Raw genomic sequence first — 21878 nt, 5'->3', positions numbered from 1 at the left:
ACAACTATTTTAGGATTGTTTGAAACTCTTTTCACTTGATCCTCGTAGACTTTGTTCACTTTCGTTTTATTCTTAATGATTTCAGTGAATCTGACCGATGTGTTTCATTTAAACTGTATGTGGACTGGCAGATCTATAGTGTTACCTTAATGTGCTTCATTATAATGTTCAGTTGAATTAATGTTATTGTCTATCATCAAACTTGTAATATTAAGAAATGAAGCTAATTATTTGAACGTAGTTATCTTGCACGGGGTCATCTGAATTGTTTTTCGAGATTCTTCTAAAAAATTTCTAACTATTTTCACAGTATGTATAAAGTGAAATCAATAATACTGTTTTAAAATCAGATAAACTGGCTATAATTGAAGCCCATTACCAAACAGATAGTATATAAAATGATGTTACGGTAAGTTATTTGATCAAAAACGATCCAATTCACCTCATCTCTCTTGCACTTTGTGATCAAGGGAGCATTCTGTATACAGATGTAATATCCAATGGAATGAAGGTAAAAAGAAAAGAAAGACAAAATAATAAAAATACAAGCACAGTTATTTTGATTTTCAAGTGACGAAATCAGAACCGCTAGTTTACCTGAAAGCAGGTTAGCTAGCGATTTTTATCTCCAGCCGAGGTCTTGCCTCGTGTGTAACATCTGATGAAAAATGGGAATATACGGTTTGTCCCAAAAGTTTCCGAACATCCATTAAAACTCACTCTGTATAGTAACACCTATAAATTTAAATTTATGTAGGATTTGGGATGATCGAGGGTGGCGAATAAATTAGACACGTGAGAAAATTGTAAATATAATATAATTAATAATATAAAATTGAAAAGGTATAAAAGAAAGCTGACGAAACACAACTGTTCTGACTACTTCAATTTTACATAAAATTTGATACTTGCTCTTTGCTTCATCGTGATTTCTCGACGAGTGTTACACAGATTGTGTAGTTTTTACATCTGTAGTAAAACAATAGATGGACGGATCTCGATTTCAGTTATGAAATTTGTTAATAAAACTTCAACGAAGATGGTTCATTTATTTAGATGAGCGCCACTAATACCTCGTTTGTTTGTTTGTTGAGTTTATAGTTATCGCAGGGAAATGATAAAAATAGAGATTTGATGATATCCCTAAGGTAGATGATCAATTCACGAGAGATGTTAAAATAACAACTCCGAAAGGTCATTTCCCTAAAGAAAGTAAGTGATTTGATCAAATCCCTTAACTGTTTTAGTGAAAAGATGGAATAATATTGTTTAGTTATTAAAAGTATCAATTTAGTAAATCATGCGTTGTTAAGTATAGAGTAGGCACCTTAAGGATTTGATCGAATCTCTATTTTTTAACCGACTTCGAAAAGGAGGAGGTTACTTAATTCGACATGTATTTTTTTCTTTTTTTTTTTAAGGTATGTTCACCGATTACGCCGAGATGGCTTGACCAATCGGAATGAATCCTGTTGCATCTTGTAGAGCATGCCCCCCCGCTGGTCCCATTATCACGACTTTTTGCGATTTGTAATTTTTTACCCGTTTTTTTTTTACCAAAAAACCGTGATTTTTAGGTATGCTTGCTGATTACATCGAGATGGCTTGCGGAATCGGAGTGAAACCTCTTGCATCTTGTCGAATATTTCTCTCAGTTGGTCGCGTAAAAGAAACATTTTGTGATTTGTCATTTTCTACCATTTTTTTTTTTTATAACAGAAAAATTTTGTCTTGCTTCTTACTCCGAGACGAATGGACCAATCAGATTGAAACTTCTTGCATCTGGAAGAGCATTTGCCATTTGGTCCCATAACAAAACGTTTGTCCTTGTCTTATTTTTTACCACTTTATATCACTTTTTTTCGCAAAAAGCGTACTATTTCACGAATGTTTGGCCTGAAATCGATGAAATCCCTTACATTTTGCTGCCGTACAGGTTTTCACGATGATCACATTTGCAAAAATTTATGAATTTTTCATAATGTTTATAACTATTGTTATTGCAAAATTCCATTTTTTTTTCTTGGTTCATTAATTGATTCCGATTCCGATCCCGATTAATTCCATATTTGGAACTATACAGGGTGTCCCAAAAATGTTGGATGTCCTTGAATGGGGTATTTCGGAGGGGTGATTTGAAATAATTTTTTCATAGTGAAAATGTTGTTCGAGGCTTCGTTAAGGAGATATTGACAGAAACCCCCGACCAATCAGAGCGCGAGTATACCGTGGAGCGCCTGCGGTAGCGTAGGCTCCGCAGGCGCTCCTCAGCCATACTCGCGCGCTCTGATTGGTCGTGAGTTTCTGTTTCTGGAATATCCGAAACGAAGCCTCGAACACCATTTTCGCTAAGGAAAAATTGTTTCAAATCACCACCCCACTTGCCCCGGAACCACCCCTTTCAAGGACTTCCAACGTTTTTGGGTCATCCTGTATATTGCTCATAACTATTGTTATTGCATGAAACCTATTGGTTATAGATTGTCACTAAATAGAGTGAAATAAAATAATTTTTATTCATGAAAATCTAATAACTTTGTAATATACATGTCGGCTATACTGGATCTGACATTTTGAATTTTGCAATTTTGATACCAGATTCGTAATTTGCAGCCCAAATAACCCTAAAATACCAAGTTTCACGAAGATCCGAAACTCCTTATTTTGGGCAGGTTTTCGGCCATCGGGACCACTGTGCGACATAGTGATTACTGGAGGAAGTACTGACCAGTCTCATTCCCCCTTATTTTTGCTATTGCACTGTTTCATTCCTTATTTTTTCGCCCTTAGGTTTTTTCCATACTTTATATTTTTGTTAGCCATCCCTAACCCAACTATAACCTAACTACGCACTGCTCTACTATCCGCCCCTTGCCACTACTACCTTTGTCTTTCTTTTTATTTTAAGGTGAATGGGAACTGTAGTTAATGAATTATATCTAACTAATGATATAGTCAATAATTGTTATTTTTCTTTATATGGTTTATAATTTCAGTTTTTGTAACGTGTCAAATTTTCAACAAGTTTCTCCATTGAAGTTTGATTTAAATTGAAAAAATTTGTGTAAAAATCTGTATGTACCATGCGAGTCTACTAAAATTACAAAATGTTGATATCGTTTTTCATAAAACTTGGGTGATCAATTTATACAGAAATAGTTTCACATGATTCATATTTAATCAAATAACAATCAAGTGAATTATTAATATCCTTTTGTTAATATCTTACATTAAATAAATTTATAAAACAACCACTTGAAATACACGTAAAAAAATCAAAGGCTCTATTTTAAACACCTCTGCCTTCGTTCTCCCCAAAAATTAAATTTCCCAAATTAAGTTTCCCACAAGCATGAAAACGAGCGTCAATGTAGTGGCGTTAGTAATAAATTACAATGTTGGGGAAGGTTGGATAATTTGACAGAAGAAATCCAGAGCGAGACCGAGACCGAGGCCAAGATCAAGACCAAGACCAAGACCGAGCTAAAGAGGTGGGAGAGCGAGGGAACGCGGTTGTGTCCGCTTTTCCATCGGTTGCACGGGGACGTCCGTCAGTTTGCTTTCAGTCATCCCGTGGCGCGCGCTAGTCGACAACCACGCGCTCGAAAATCGGTCGCGCGCACCTATCGAAACGCAATCGAATCGAAATCGTCGCTTCCGAATACGCTCGTTCGTCATTAACCGTCGATGAAAAAAGTATAACGCGAACAATCCAGTTACGTGCACATAATATAGGAGGACACGATGCGTGGAAGTCGTCGAACTATTCTACTTCTATGCGTCGCGAGCAATTGTTTGGTGAGTGTGGACCAAGAGTCACCCCTAAAACTGGTGATCGTGTTTTTACGGAATCTTTTGCTTTTTCATACTTCAAAAATGTAGTATCCAAATGTAATGTATCCAAGTTTCTTTGAAGATAGTTATTCTGGAAACTTGTAATTTCGAATTGACCAAGTGAAGGAAGAGATTAGAGTAAAATGAAAAACTGTTTCGTGTTCAGGAAACTCAAGCATTTCCTGTTACGAGCCCCGTTTGTGGATTTTCGATATTTTTCACATCATTTGAAAAGAAACACGTACAGTGGGTGTAAAATGTATTCGTAGATCGATCAATTTCCAAAAACATTTTTGTGCGAAATTGTGGTTTCTTAAATTCTTTTTTTATAATCAATGATATTCTACATATTCTTAGAAATCTCTAGAATAGATATAGTATATCCAGACAACAATTACTACTTTATATAATTTGCGAAATTAACAGAAATATACGAAAAATTGGTAGAAATGTAAAAGCAATAAGTATTTGAATTAGAATTAGAAAACGAATTAGAAAAGAATTAGAAAACATTTAGGTAATTTAATGCCTAAAAGAATAGCAGTAATTATAAAATCAAAAGAAAATTCCACGAAGTATTAATTATTTATAAATTAAAGTAAATTTCGTTTCTTTTTGTGAAGTTTTAAAAATTAAACAGTTGTACGAATTGTTTTTTCTTGTTAATTTCGCAACTTATATAAATAACTGTTTTTCTTTTTGTACTGTATCCATTCTAGAGATTTCCAAGAATATATAAAATATCATTGTTTCTAAATAAGAAGTGAATAAATTACAATTTCACGTGGTATCTACGGTAGTTGTGACGTTTTGGAATGAGTTTTATTTTTGTTTCCCATCACGTATTTCTTATTTTTATTTTTATTGTATGGTATTGACAAACTGACCAGAGAACAATTTGACGAATCGAATTTTTTTCTCACGAATAAATCACGTAATGAGTTTTCCAAAAAAATCATTTCAATTTTCAGATTAATATGTTTAGAGTAGACACGAAGAAACAATATGAAATAATTTCATCCAAATGGGAGGAAAGAGTAATTTTGAGGTAATTCTCGTCATTTTCAGCGCACAAATTTCTTTATTATAAAAATATGAATTATGATTTTCAAAGCTTTGGAATGTCTTATGAAATACTTTGGTATCCTACAGACAAATTTCCAACAAATTATTACTTTCGTTCGTTTGATATTTTTCATTGCGATTTTTCGTTAAAGTATCGCGTTTAGAGTCCCCAGGAAGAAACAATAAGAAACAATTTCATCCAAGTGGGAGGAAAGAGTAATTTCGACGCAATTCTGATAATTTTCAACGCACAAATTTCTTTATTACAAAAAAAGTATGAACTGTAATTTTTAAAGCTTTGGAATGTCTTATATAAAATACTTTGGTATCCGACAGACAAATGTCCAACAAATTATTACCAGAGCTGGGTAGAATACGTATTTTTGATATAAAACAGTAAATAAATATTTTATTTCGCATCATGCATGAATTTTTAAAAATAAAATATTTGATTTGTTATAAGAAATGTTTAATATAATGTTTCAAATAATATTCTATTTGAAAAACACTGAAAATATTTGTGCCATAGTTCGGAATATTTTATTTATTTATTTTATTATCAGAAAATAAAATATTTTTATTTTACTAAATTATAGTGTAAAATATATTTATTTTGGTAATCTAAAACGAACGAAGTACTTTTTCTCTGGATTATAAACATACATTCAATGTAGTTCTTCAATGAATACTTCTATTAAGAATCTTCAATAAGAACCTTCATAAAATGAGTGATGGAAAGAGATATTTCTTCAATCGCAAGAAATAGTTTCTTCATCTGTGCATCATATTTACACAGTTTATTTTCAGGTTAAGAACTATGGAAAGTATTCAATTTTTTCCTTTATGTTATTAAAATGAAATATATTTTATTTTATGTGTTAGATTATCAAAATAAAATATTTATTTTCATACTTTAACTATGGATTACTAAAATTAATTATTTTATTTTACGTTTTACATTATCAAAATAAAGTATTTCATTTGCTGAAATTTTATATCCCATTTGAAATACTATTTTATTGGAATTCTGAAGAATCTATTATTTAATATAGTATTTAAAATATTTTCTCTACAAATATTACCCACCTCTGATTATTACTTTCGTTCGTTTGATGTTTTTTATTACAGTCTTTCGTTAAAGTATGGCGAAGAAGTCGATGGCACAGTTGTTATGGCAATGCGGATGACTAATTGACCCGTAGGTCACTGGTTTCCGATCGCTGCTTTAGTAGAGTATAACTACCGTATACCGTGAGAAAAAAAATTAGAACAAAATCAAAGGCTGTATCGTGTTCAAGAAACTCGAGATCCAACTCGACAACGGGAACATCGAATAGGAATTCGTGTCTACGGAAACGGGATAATGGGGGGTTTGGCGTGTGTAGGGACTCGAGTCAATGATTGCAGGGCCGATAAACCCGGCCGGGTATTACTCTTTTATGAAACTCTGAATTCTAATACTCTTTCACATACGTGCAATAAGTCACGGCATTCATGGTTATATTTTTGGCTACCTTTACCTCGAATACAAATGTATCTATATTATAACTAGACTGCGGAAGTTTATGCACGATAAATATGTAACATGCATATGCAAAATATGCATGAAAAATATCCAAAGTATGCACGAAAAATATTCAAAGTATGCACCAAAAATATGCCAAATATGCACGAAAAATTTGAATAAAACGTAGTATAATAAGTACTATATTAGTATGTTACAGAATATTCGGTATGTACACATATATAAAATACTTTTCACAATTATTCTGGTATATTATAATTCGCGCGACAATAAATTACGAGCATTTTTTCCAAATTTAATGGTGTTAGTTGGCGGCGTTTGTTTGTCAAAATTAATTTATACGCGGAGAACGATCGCTCTACGTCACACGAAGTAATCGGTACGTATTTTTTAGACCAACATTGTTCCGGCACACTCATTAGTCCTTGACCACCCTCGTTATTTAAAAAATTAAAAATTTCGATAATTTATAACATTTCTCATAGTATTTTCGAATTTTGAATGCTTCTTCGTATCAATCTACAGTGGCGTGTAAAAGTTATCAAACAAATAGGTTTTCCACTTATATTTCGAAACTGATGTTTGCATTAATTTTTACTTACATTGGGTATACAATGGGTGTAGAATGTATTCTTAATTATGCTGAGGGATAGAAATAGTTCGGATAACTTTTACCATCGATAACTTCTTAACGGTGAAGTTTAATGCATAAGTATGTTAATACTTTTTCGTAGAGCACTAGAAACTATGTCGATCTGTGTCGTCAGAAATATAGGTTTCCGTTCAAAAAAAAGTACAGTTGCATTTTTCTGATGCACCGATGCACAAAAGTCCATAAAAGTAGTTGCGTGTTATGCACCATCTGAAATCATTTAACTTTCACTTATAACATTTTTTTTCTATTTTCAATCGTTTAGAAGATACAGCCTGTTCCAGTTGCGCGGGACACCTTGTATACACTAGTGTACAAAAATTATAAGCCCCCCCCCCCACACTTTTTAGTGATTTCAAGCTTCACATAACATCTCGTGAAAATCCAGTAATACTACTATAAGAAATGTACACATTTTATTCGTTTTCAGCCATTCCGATATATTCAGACCTGCACCGGCTACTAAAAATCGCCATGGACTTTCCAGACAGCCCAATATATGTATACTTATTATATGGTTATATATATATTAAATGAATATACATGAAATGATATATATGAAATGAATGTACACGTATAAAGTGCTGCGTTATCTACATACATAGCTATTTGTGTTTTTTGGAATTTTTATATATCATTGTAATACTGGACCAAAAATAGAACCTTTTGGTACTCTTGCTAGTTTTTGTTTCTGCATCGACTTTTTATTATTTACTGTTACTCTGAAGTTTTCTTTTTCAAATATAAGTAAATCAGTTTGATAATTGAACTTGGATATATTTACTGTATTAGTTTGTCAATGTTAAAATTTGTAATAATCTCATTAATAATTCTTAATCCCTATTGCATAGTGTTACGTTTTTTTCTGAATTCGAATTGTTCGTCTATCGTTATTGGACGATTTTTTTCATGTTTTTTCATTTGATTCTACAGTAATTCTGCTGTATCGAAAATTTCCTATATTTCTTCCGATAAGCAGTAGTAATCGTTTCAATGTCGTATATTTTATAATTTATGAACCGTTTGCTTCCAAAACTATATACCATTAGTTTCAGTACTTTATTATCTACCATTGTGTAGTAGCTAATTAATGAGACAGTGTCACGCTCGGATACCTCTCTTTGCGAGTAATCAGAGGATGGACCCTTGGCTACCTCCCACGCTCCGCGACACGAAACGACACTAACCGAGCACTCAAGTTCGCGGCTAATATCACGTTACCGCGATTCGCTCGCTGGTAATTAAGCAACCACGAGCGAACGTAAAAAGGCGCGCAACTTACGAGGGAACGTTATCGTTGGTCGTGGTCGCCAGCGGAGAACGAATCAACTTCTTCGAACAAAAGTGCGAGCCGCGCGCTCACGGGTAACCGGTTAACGGTGCGCAATGCGCGCATGTGTTTGCGGTCGTATCATCGGCTCGTCTCGATTCAAGCGGCACGGCGGTTGTTCGAGTTTCCGTCTCGATATTATACGAAGTCTTGAGCACTATGTGTGATAAAGTCGATGTAAACAGTCGAAAATGTGCTTTTGCGTACAGAAATCCATAGGTTAACCCTTAGCGCTCGAGGCATTGTTTTATAGAACCAAATCCAGTTCATTTTTATAATAAATTTCTGTAAACCCAAAAAGCTCTACTTCGAAAAGAAACATCTACCAACATTCGTGACTCAATGAATTATTAGTAACTTCCTGATTTATAGGGAAGTTATTGCCCCTAAAATGAAAAATCGATTTTTTTAGCAGATCTCCATGTTTCAAGGTCATTGGAGTAATTTTAGCCTATTTTTAACAAATTGTTCGTGTGTGTGCGTATGTATATACGTATGTAAACAAATTTTTCGTTAACGTTTTCTAAAAACTAACAGCGAGATCAAAATGATCGATGATGCAATCGATGTGTATCACTCTAACTTAGAGCTGATTAGATTTTGTTCTAATTCGGTCCAGTAGTTTTTTTAGTTTTTTTTTTTAAGAAAACTTAACTCAACTAACGCAATCTAGATGGGAGAATATAAATTTATGAGCGAATAACTAAACGGAAATAATATATATACATATATTACTATTTTTACATTTGTATGCATATGTATAACACATGTATACATATAGAGTGCTCCAAAAGTATGAAGACAGTCAAATATTTCCAAAATGGAACATTTATGAGAAAAATGGTTTAGAGAAATGATTTAGGGTTTCAAAAATTCTATTGAACCATCGTGTCCGTTTGACCTTCAAACGACCGGTTAAAGTCACGTCAAGGTCAACATCATTTTTTTAATGGAATACCTCATTTTTTATCATGCACTGTGAAAGCTGGCTATGAGACCTTTTCAAAACACTAGTTTCAAACATTTTTTTATTCGCGATAGACGGCGCTGTAATCGGAAATCGGGAAGTTCCTTGTGTGGCCCGTAAAGGGTCGCACACAAAATATACATGAATAGCTATATGAATTAAGCGAGCAAGAATAACCCTACTCGCGAGATCGCGAAGCGAGCGGGCAACAATAACCAACTAGTTTCAATTTATAATTAACTGTATTCTGATATACAATGGGTGTAGAATGTATTCGTATACCGATCAATTTCACACAAAACTTTTGTGTGAAATTGTAGTTTCTAACTTCTTTTTTTATAATCAATGATGTTTTACATATTATCGGAAGTCTCTAAGATAGATATAGCCCGAACAACATTTACTGGTTAATATAATTTGGGAAATTAACAAAAAAATGCGAAAAGTGGGTAAAAGTGTAGAAGCAATAAGTATTTGTACGATTCTTATGACGAACCATTTACAGGAGAGTTTGTAACGTAAACGCCTTAGTTTATTGCTCCGTACGAAATAGAAAACATCAAATTTCCAGTAAAGTTCATTTAAAAATGGCTCTAATAAAGGATTTGATGAAGATCCCACTTCGAATAACTAATAATTTAGGTAATTTAATGCATAGAAGTGTTACAATAATTATAAAATCAAAAGGAAATCCCATGAAGGAAGTATCATATACTTATAAATTAATGTAAATTTCTGTTTTTTCAATCAAGTTTTAAAAATTAAACAGTTGTGCGAATACTTATTGCTTCAATATTTCTATCGATTAATTGTTTTTTTCTTGTTAATTTCTCAACTTACATGAATAGTTATTTTTTTTGTACTCTATCTATTCTAGAGATTTTCGAGAATATGTAGAATGTCATTGTTTATAAAAAATAAGTTAATAAATTACAACTTTACACAGTTTTTTTGGAAATTGATCGGCGTACGAATACGTTCTACACCCACTGTAAGTAAAATTGAAATGGTACGTTCAAAAAGTCACTTTTAAATGACATATGTCGCCTTAGAGGCGCCACTCGAGGGCAAAGGATTAAATGTTTTTTCTTGATTATTTTACAGAATTTAGTGTGAGCTTCCATATTATACGAAGTCTTGAAAATTATGTGTGATGGGGCCAATGTAAAGAATTGGGTACCAATATTTTAAATAAAAGTTAATCTGTTTCAATCAGCTATAAATTGGAATAAAAAAATGGTATCTAAAAATTGTCATGGTCATTTTCATTTTTTAAAATGACACTTTGCATTTGGCTCTTGACTTAACAATATTATATAGCCCGTATAAGAATCCATAGGTTAAATGTTCTGTCTTGATTAGTTTACACAATTGAGTGTGAGCTTACATATTATTCGAAGTCTTGAGAATTATGTGCGATGGGGCCAATGTAAACAGTCGAAAATGTGTTCTTGCGTACAAAAATCAATAGGTTAAATGTTTTGTATTGATTACTTTTCACAATTGAGTGTGAGCTTACCTAAGCCTGAATCTGATCTCAACAAACGTTATCGTTAAAATAGTGAAAAGTTATAATGTAAATATAACACACGCTTAACGATATCTGAAAATTAACATAAAATAACAGTTGTATTTGTATTTGTATTTAATGTGAAACATTTACATAGATATTGACACAATTCGTGTAACAAAATATCTTTATGTTTACATATTCCTTTTTCAGATTTACTTCCGTTATAAAATAGCAGTCGACTAGATTTTCAGAATTTATATTCAACTAGTCGTAAATTTATTGCACATTGTCTGCGTTTGTTCAACATAAAAAAAGATGTCACGTATTATTTGCAACATTTAATTTGTGTACGTTTTTACAGAAAAATTGTGTTATTTAGATTAAATAACATTAGCTGTGAAGTCACTACTGAGTCAGTGCTGTTTGAATGAAGGCACTCACGTTTTCCACATTTTTTGATTTACCATTCCATAAGAATCAGTTACACTCAGCATTATCAGCTTATATCTTACTTACATTGTGGCTTAATTAATACGTGATTATATCTAAAAAAAGAATAGCAACCGATCATCTCTATTTTATCCGGTAAATAGATATTTTTTAATTGATATTATTTAGGTTCAATGTTACATAGAAGTTATGTAATGATACAAAATTGTAGGTAATAACATAGTAATTATGTTATAGTTCTTGACTATGTGTGTTAGTTGTTTGACGAGATATTTGTGTCATTATTTATCGAATAGTTATGTTTTAATCTAACAAAAGTAAATGCAGATTCAACACATTAAGTTAAGTTTAATACTACAAGTTTGTTAAATGTACACAAAATAAATTGTTATAAATTCACCAATTTTTTGTGTTAATCTATTCAACATAGAGCTTGTGTTATCAATTGACACAACCATGATATGTTAAATTTCATAAAAATATGAACCGTTTAGGACATGTGAGTTGTGATGAAGTTAATACAAAATTTTCAACAGTGTAACAATGAGAAAAATTAGAGTACAATGCTCGTTAAATTTACGCTACACTTTTCATGTGGGTTTTGATATCAAACGTATTCTTAATACGTTTGTACGCTGTTTCGACGAAATTCCAGTTCATTATCCTTTTGTATTATTATTTATTATAATTTTTTTAATATCTAATTGTATGTAACCACGCGGGCTCCGACGACCGGTCTCCATGGTTCTCACGAACGGCCGAACAATGCGTGCGCGATATCGTGCGAGAAACTCGCAGCCAGCAAAACTGGGAAACGCGGAAGGAATTGCAGGAGGCAGAAGCTCCAGATGATAGCGGAACGGCTGTTGTCGGAGAAGAGTAGCGATAATGGCCTTGACGAATAGTACCTTGCGAGGCGTGTAGCGATGGGCTCGAGGTCGGTCAAATCAGCGATGGAGTAGTGGATTCTGGATCGTCAACAGAATCGATGACGTCACAAAATTGAATTATTTCGTACCTTATTACTAGACTGCGGAAGTTTATGCACGATAAATATGTAACATGCATATGGAAAACATGTATCAACTAGCTGGTTCATATAGCTATTCATGTTTATTTTGTGTGCGAAAAAATGTTTGAAACTAGTGTTTTGAAAAGGTCTCAGAGCCAGCTTTCACAGTGCATGATAAAAAATGAGGTATTCCATTAAAAAAATCATGTTGACCTTGACGTGACTTTGACCGGTCGTTTGAAGGTCAAACGGACACGATCGTTCAATAGAATTTTTGAAACCCTAAAACATTTCTCTAAACCATTTTTCTCATAAATGTTCCATTTTGGAAATATTTGACTGTTTCTATACTTTTGGAGCATCCTGTATGTATACATACATGTGTTATACATATGCACACAAATGTAATAATAGTAATATATGTATATATATATTATTTCCGTTTGGTTATTCACTCATAAATTTATATTCTCCCATCTAGATTGCGTTATTGAGTTAAGTTTTCTTAAAAACTCTAAAAAACTACTGGGCCGAATTAGAACAAAATCTAATCAGCTCTAAGTTAGATTGATACACATCGATTGCATCATCGATCATTTTGATCTCGCTGTCAGTTTTTAGAAAATGTTAACGAAAAATTTGTTTACATATGTACACACACACACACACACACACACACACACGCGCGCGCGCGCGCGCGCGAACAATTTGTTAAAAATAGGCTAAAATTACTCCAATGACCTTGAAACATGGAGATCTGCTAAAAAATCGATTTTTATTTTAGGGGCAAATACAATAACTTCCCTATAAATCGGGAAGTTAAAAATATGCAAATTATGCACGAAAGATTTGAATAAAATGTAGTACAATAAGTAATAAAGGGTGGTCCATGCAATTGTTTCAAGTCACAACTTCGTTATTATTGCATTTACGAAAAAATGCCAAAGAAGAAAGATAAATGGTTCGAAGAGCACTACATCTGTAGGCCTTTAACTTTTTTTTAGATGCAGCAGTGCATGTGCAATTAACAATTGCATCATTTCTTTAAATAGGAATGCATATTCTTTTTTACACAGATCGATTCTTCTGTTCATTCTACGTAAAAAATGATTAGGGTACCTTGCAAAAAAATTATTAGTTCTTCTCGAGATATGTTCAAAAAATGTCTTTATTGAAGAAGATGCTCAAACGGTTCATGACTAGTAAGGTAAACACACTTGTAAAGATAAACACTTATGAGCAATTTAAATGAACTTCTCTCATTGACAACTGTTATGAGCAATTAAAATGAACTTCTCTCATTGATAATTGTTATGGGCAATTATAATGAACTTCTTTAATTGATAATTGTTGTGAGTGATCAAAATGAATTTCTTTCATCGATAATTGTTACGAGCGATCGAAATAAATTTCTGTCATCGATAACTGTTATGAACAATTAAAATCAACTTCTCTCATCGATAATTGCTATGAGCAATTAAAATGAACTTCTCTCATTGATAATTGTTATGAGTGATCAAAGTGATTTTCTTCCATAGATAACTGCTTTGAGCAATCGAAAAAGTATTGGACACTAATAACTGTTATTTGTAACCAAAAAGTTTAAAAATCGATATTTTTTAATCATTTTATTCTTCGATTTTTTCCCTTATAGTCTGTGTTGATTATCTTGGATTTCAATAATAATCAATTTTTTATTAATGATTTTTATCGTTGAAAATATTAGAATGACTGTTATTTTTGGTCCCTGGTTGTAACTTCTTAATAAAACATTTAAGAGCATATGTTCATACAATATTTTTTTCTTACTTTTGCGTGTAGAACATCCTGGCAAACTTTGACCGGAAAAAACTTGGAGTTCCTGTATAAAATAAAATAAAAAATTATATTACTTTCGATTATGGTCGAGTAAAATCAACTTCCAAATATTTGAATATGCACCAATGTATTGTATATCGCGAAAGTACCAAAGAAGTATTTTTTTAACAACGAGTTTATTAAAGAGCTCTTTCTTGATATAATGTGGAGAATATACGATGCTGATACACTTACGCAAAATATTAGTATCGTCAGTTGCGCCGTCCTTGTCTAGCTGGTACCGTTGCGATCCAGTATTACACGAATTGTTGCGAAGATTACCACGATTTACTCGCAGCATGAGATTTACGTCTCTGATTAGGTTATTTATCAAGCAAATGCTGTTACCATAATGCTGTGGCTTTCGTCCTCTCTGCCCACTTATAGACTTAATTTACGTCTTATTAGTGCAATGTATGATATATTTAACAGGCATGTTCTGGATTTGAACACATAAGTTACCTTAATCTCGTGTACGCTCTTGAAGAGGACCAGGATATGAACTTAATATTCACTTTATTTATCGGGCTATTTAGGAACAGTCTTTAATTAAGAAAAGAATCTTCTACAGTAACATAGACCAATCTAGGCTGGCAATAATTCCTCCATACTGTTACTAGGTACATTGAAAGCCAAGTCTGTTTCCAAAAACTAAACATTGTAAGTAGACAACCATCAACACAGTAAATAAATTCGAAAAGTTAAATACTGCAATTAAAAAGCCGAAAAATAGCCTCCCGGTAAATAAAGTGTTAAAAGTCAAAGTCACTGTATCATACTGTATGAATAAAACTATCTCTACGTTGTACAGAGTGCCCCATGTAACACTTTTCACGATTTTTCAAGTACTTGCAATAATCAGACAAGAAAGTATTTTAAATAAAAGTTAATCTGTTTCAATCGGCTATAAATTGCAATAAAAAGAAATATGTAAAAATTGTTAAGGTCAATAATTGTCAAGGTCATTTTCATTTTTTAAAATGGCACTTTGCATTTGGCTCTTGACTTAACAGTATTATAGCCGGAACCAAGGCTGATTTATTTACTTAAATAATTTATTTTTGAAAAAATCTTTTTTTGTTAATTTATGTTACTAAATATTATTTCTCATTTATGAAAATTTATATGTGCAAACTACAAGTTAAAATTAAGGATACATATTTTTAGAAATTTTGATTTTCACCATATAACAATAATTATATAAAATGGGAAATTCCTTCTTCCGCGCCAAAAATGTGGCTTCTTTATCATTTCTTTTTTTTATAAGGTATGCAAGATTTTAATTTGAAATTTTACACACATCTCTAGTATTATTTCAGTATGATGTACAAATCTTTATGGACAGATTTATCGAAAAATATAAATGTTACAGCTCGTTGACCGTGACGTTGCAATAAAAACATTTTCTAGGAACCTGTCTACCGAATTATAGAAGAGTTACCTGTATTTGAAATGACAGATGAAAAATGTATTTCTACATGTGGTAGACTCTGTCGATCAGGTTATTAATAGAAAGTGATGTTTCCCGTTTACTTGGAAAGTTGGAAAAGTTATCCCCATTTTTTTTGTTTAAGTCAATGTTTTCTAATGTTCTTAATATTAGAAAACATTGCGGTGAATTTGTTCCGCAACTTTCTCCATAAGTCAAATTGTAGAAGTACACAAGTTGGATAGAAATCTATTTATTATATAAAATTAAATTTTTAATTTCCGAATGAAATATAAAATAGTTGAAAAGGACAATTCTGGGAGATTAACAAAATGATCGAAATTTGTATTTTCAACGATTTTGAAGATAAAAATTGTTTCGTGAAAATCGGCAAAAATTTCAAACTTTGAACGTATGTACTTTTTTAACAATCTCGAAAATACCAAAATAATAATTGAAGCATAAGTAATGTAGCCGACATTTAATTAGCATTCTTAACGAAATAGCATTAATGTTTAAATTAGCGCATCTTTCAAAACGGAAAGTAAGTTAACTATACTATAAATTGTATTTTTCTATCTATTATTGACATTATAATCAATCCTTTTCTTAAACTTAAGAATATGTTAAAAGTATAAATATAACATTTAACAAATGTTAGTAACATTCAAATGAGGTTTCTATATAAAATGACAAGATAAGGAGAACGATCTGTGGAAGGAGATTTAAAATATTTGAAATGAAATTGGTCAAGCCGTTTCGACGTAATCGGTGAACAAACATAAAAAAAGAAAAAATATACATGTCAAATTTAGTAACCTCTTCCTTTTCGAAGTTGGTCAAAAATGCTTTTATTTTTCAACAGGACAATACTCTTAAACATAAAGCTAAAGTTGCGATGAAATATTTCAAAGAAAATAATATTCACTTAGTACAGCGGCTTTTTCAGACTCCGGAGTTAAACCCAATACAACATTTGTGGGAAAATTTTAAAAGAAATGTGCCAAGAAACTAAAGAAAAATATATTTCATTTCTATTTCTATTTCTATTTCTATTTCTATTTTATATATATTTCTATTTATATTTCATTTATATTTTTATATTTCAAATATATTTTATTTTTATAAAAATATATAAACGCAGTAAATATATAACGCAGTAAAATCCGATTGGAACAATATTAACAGTGATGTTATTACAAAATTAATTTGTAGCATGCGAAATTACCTTAAAACTATTATAGAAACGAAGGGATACCATACCCGCTATTATTTAAATTAATATATGCAATATTTGTTATATATTTAAAAGCGTTAACTTACCTTTCAAAAATTACTTTTCAGTGCTATCGTGATGAACGGACTATATATATTCTTTATTCTTTTTGTTTATTCGTTAAGGCAGCATCAAATTATTGTCTGTTTGCATTTATATGATACATGTAAATAAAAAAATAACTAAAATATTTATCGTTATTATCTGTCATATAAGTGTTTTGTTAAGGTGTTATTTATAACGTTAATCGTGACTTATTTTCTGAGGCTACTGTATATTAATTTCAATAGAATCCGTGACCTTGATCGATTTAACGTGGAATACTCCCTGACAAAACTTACAGATCCTCAATTATAAATTGAACGACAGTGGCTGAAAACCAACTTATTAGAATACAGGAAAGGCAAAACCAATTTATTATTAACGCAAAACTAATCTGATAGCTCAGCGACCAATGTAATCAAACGTTAACACAATCCCGTAGCTCAGCGAATAGTGTAATCAAACACAAAGCCTGTCCCCTAGATGAGCGACCAGAGATGGGTAATATTTTTAGAGAAAATATTTTAAATACTATTTGAAATAATAGATTCTTCAGAATTCAAATAAAATAGTATTTCAAATAGAATATAAAAGCAACAAATAAAATATTTTATTTTAATAATGTAAAACGTAAAATAAAATAATTGATATTGGTAATCTATAGTTAAGGGGGTATCCTGAATTAGGAGGTATAAAAATAAGCGGTTCTTCGTGAATTTTTTTAGGATGGGAAAAAATTATTAATTCTATCGAACTTTTTATCCTATTTTCATACATATTCGAGTAGTCTGTACATATTTCTTCTCTGTAAACTAAAAAAATTCGTACAAAAAAATTTTAAACAACTTTTTTTATCAAGTTAAAGTGATTTTTTTCACTTAAACAACTCGTTCTTTTTTTCAAACTTGCAGTAATTTCACATTTCACCATTTTTGCGGGATTTTCTTAGTTCATATAGAAGAAAAATGTATGAAAATGAAAATTTCTTTTGTTTTTTTTGTGTCAAACGAAAATTACGACCTGCATCTTTCCCGCCAATAGGAAGTTTTAATTGTGAGGTGCTCTGCAAATGTGCATCACAGTCGACTCAATTTGAATATTTCTTATTGAAAAAATGTGTACAGACTACTCAAATATGTATGAAAATAGGATAAAAAGTTCGATAGAATTAATTATTTTTTCCCATCCTAAAAAAATTCACGAAAAACCGCTTTTTTTAGACCTTTTAATTCAGGATACCCCCTTAAGGCATGAAAATAAATATTTTATTTTGATAATCTAACATATAAAATAAAATATGTTTCATTTTAATAACATAAAGCATAAAATTGAATGCTTTCCATAGTTCTTAACCTGAAAATAAACCGTGTAAATATGATACACAGATGGAGTAACTATTTCTTGCGATTGAAGAATATCTTTTTCCGTCACTCATTTTATGAAAATTCTTATTGAAGATTCTTAATAGAAGTATTCATTAAAGAACTACATTGAATGTATGTTTATAATCCAGAGGAAAAGTACTTCGTTCGTTTTAGATTACCAAAATAAATATATTTTACACTATAATTTAGTAAAATAAAAATATTTTATTTTCTGATAATAAAATAAATAAATAAAATATTCCGAACTATGGCACAAATATTTTCAGTGTTTTTCAAATAGAATATTATTTGAAATATTATATTAAACATTTCTTATAACAAATAAAATATTTTATTTTTAAAAATACTTGCATGATCCGAAATAAAATACTTTATTTTTAAAAATACATGCATGATCCAAAATGAAATATTTATTTACTGTTTATTATTTAAAATACGTATTTTGCACAGCTCTGTGAGCGACTAATGTAATCAAACGCAAAATGTATCCATACTCACTTCCGTTTGATTACATTTAAAAGTGAAAAACAAAACCAGAATGGTTTTCAATCATAAAACATGGTTTGCCCGTACTTGGTTCAGCGGACTATACTACACGAAAAGAACTACAAGTATTTTCGTGCATTTCAGGTGACGATTCTATGTTCGCCAACGACGAGGATGACGAAGTTAGGGGACGCATGTAACAGAGACGAGGACTGCGATGCGAGCATCGTTGGTGGTCAATGTCGTCTCGGCTATTGCAGCTGCCCGCCATACTTTGCCAAGTATAATTCGACGCGCTGCGTCGAGGGTAAGAATTCGTTTCGATCATTTCACGCAGAGATGGGCAAAATTCTCATTTAGATAAAAAATGTCTAATAAGAGATTAACAAAACTTTCTCGATTCTTTCATCGGTTACATGATATACAGTACTCCACCAAAGTACTTAGACCACCATGCAAAGCTTACATTACACTTGAATAAATATATGTTAGTGGAATAAATATTGGGTTGTCCAGAAAGTTCGTACCAATTTTTAAGAAAAATTCAAAGGCACATTTGAATTTTGATACATATTTATTGAATTATATGAATATCATTTTGTTCCACGACCTTTCCACCTCCCATGTTAATTGTTTTCAACCATTCCAATATAAACAGACGTATACCACCTACCAAAAATCTAATATGATGCATTAGGTATAAAAATCAATTCTGTCTCTTCATATTCAATCATTTATAATTAACGATCAAACGAATTGACCTGTACGTGAAGTTCGATCGTAATTATGTGAAATCCTCGTTCGAGATGATTACATGTAGTAGTCTTCTAGACTCGATATTTCACAACGTTTAAATGTTTTGAATTTCCCGCGCGTCACGATATTTTCTACTAAATTTGTGTATCGAAATACAGAAATATGCATCTTCAATGTCCAACGAGCCCATCAAATAATTTTCCACTATTAATTTTGTCGCTGTTCTCAAATCTTCCATTTTAAAATGGTATTTTTGTATAAATTCATAAACTTTTTCAAGTTTAGTATGAATCTATAACTTCCATTTGGTTTCTGAACCAAAACATATGAAGATAAAAATTGTCCCCTACAGGGTTCACATTTTTCAATAGATTTTTTAGCAATCAGTTCTTTAACGGCCAGTCTTAATTCTAATTTATTTTTACTGGATACTTTTGGTTGAGGAGAAATTTTTTGTTGGATGAGAAGACTTACAAAGGGTATCTTATATCCTCTTATATAACTTAAAATCATTGTATTTTGTGTTATTTTTGACCAATTCCTGTAAAAAAACCTCAATCTCTCTGCTACAGTCTTTACCTCTATTTCCTGTAGGTCTGATGATGCTGTATGTTCTGAGTGTGATATAATTTGAAACACGGATATATGTATACATAATCCTATATCGCATTTCTTCCATCGATAATTGTCTCACTTTTTTTGTTATGTTTTTGCGTTTTGCGTTTCTTCGAAATGCTATATTTTTTATTTTGAGCGCCTATAGACGCTCTCCGTTTCAGAAAGCCAAACTGCGTCGAGCGCCTATAGATGCTCTCAATCTCCAAGTGGTAAACCAACAAATTTTGCTTATTGTTATTTTTCTTTTAACAAATTACAAAGATACTCGATAATTAGAATAATAGTAAGAGTATAATAATAAGCAGGGCTACTAAAGTTTGCATAGATGCATTGCAATGGCCATCAGGCTGACATTGAATTGAGTTATGTGTGTTGATACGTTGCAATAGAGATCAGGTTGAGGACTTAGGAGATCGGTACTTTAATGCAGCATAATAACGAGTCCGTATATCTGTTTAAACGAGAGGTATAAGTGATTGAATATAAAGTCACAGAATTAATTTCTACACCTAATATATTTATTATTTATATATTTATTAATTTTTACACCTAATATATGAATTATATATATGTAATTATTATATGTTACATTATATATCCTTATGTAAGGATTATTTATTCTAATATACTACATATACATATAATGGAATTGTAAAAAATGATTTAAAAGATTTAAAGGAGAATGAAACATTAAAAGTTGAGGACTTAAAAGATCGGTACGTTAATGCAGCAACATAAAGAGTCCGTATATCTGTTTAAACGAGCGGTATAAGTGATTAAATATAAAGTCAGAGAATTAATTTCTACACCTAATATATTAATTATATATATGTAATTATTATATGATACATTATATATCCTTATGTAAGGAAACATGGTATACTTATTCTAATATACTACATACACATATAATGGATTTGTAAAAAATGATTTAAAAGATTTAAAGGAGAACGAAACATTAAAAGTAATGAATTGATCATTTAAAAGTCTTCACGTAAATATTATTGAACATGTTGGCTAATACAGTTATAATTTTTTTTAAAAAAAGGTGGTACAATATTTTGAACAGTAAAACCGATAATTTACCACACTTTTAAAAATTCCTCGAGCTACGTTTAAATATCACTAAAGACTACCACATCCAAATTTCGACGAAATCCGAGATATTACTTCAAAACGTGTTCGATTTCACGTGGATGAAGTCTGAATTGGGATCGGTAAAAAATTACGTTACATTCTAATCGTAGTTTCTATTCTTTATTTATTATTTAAATAAAATTCTGGTCATCTCTAATATAATGTAAATTCACGATGACGCAGCGAAAAATAGCAAGTTTTCATCTGTTTTTCTATAAAACAGCTACGTTGCTAGGCCAAGAGTGTTTCGTCGAGGAGCAATGCTCATTGAAAGTAGCCAACAGCGGATGTTTCGACGGTTTCTGCGGGTGCAAAGACGGATTTCTTCAGTTTCGTCGGCATACGTGCCTAGGGCGTAAGTATAATAATCTTCAAATAATTAAAACATTTTTCTATCGAATAAGTGAAATGCAATTATCTGGATTACTCTTTATGGCTGTTTCGAGTATATTAAACATCGTTTAAAATCGTATTATATATTACATATTACATATTACATATTATATATTATATATTATATATTATATATTATATATTATATATT

At 31.3% G+C, this 21878-nt stretch overlaps 1 protein-coding gene across 2 annotated transcripts in view; it reads left to right on the top strand.

Moving 5' to 3' along the window:
- Nucleotides 1-3556: 3556 nt before the first annotated feature.
- LOC128894250 (low-density lipoprotein receptor-related protein-like) overlaps nucleotides 3557-21878 on the top strand; it is a 29150-nt gene continuing 10828 nt past the window's right edge. For both annotated transcript variants that reach the window (XM_054155893.1, XM_054155892.1), the window contains exons 1-3: nucleotides 3557-3798; nucleotides 18968-19130; nucleotides 21558-21689. In XM_054155893.1, coding sequence (XP_054011868.1) covers nucleotides 3745-3798; nucleotides 18968-19130; nucleotides 21558-21689 — 349 coding nt within the window. In that variant the 5' untranslated portion in view covers nucleotides 3557-3744. The remainder of the gene's footprint in view (nucleotides 3799-18967; nucleotides 19131-21557; nucleotides 21690-21878) is intronic.

Source organism: Hylaeus anthracinus, unplaced genomic scaffold (genome assembly GCF_026225885.1).
Source record: "Hylaeus anthracinus isolate JK02 unplaced genomic scaffold, UHH_iyHylAnth1.0_haploid 3, whole genome shotgun sequence".
Lineage (NCBI taxonomy): Eukaryota > Metazoa > Arthropoda > Insecta > Hymenoptera > Colletidae > Hylaeus > Hylaeus anthracinus.
Note: the sequence above shows the minus strand (reverse complement) of the source record. Positions and strands in the feature narration are given on the sequence as shown.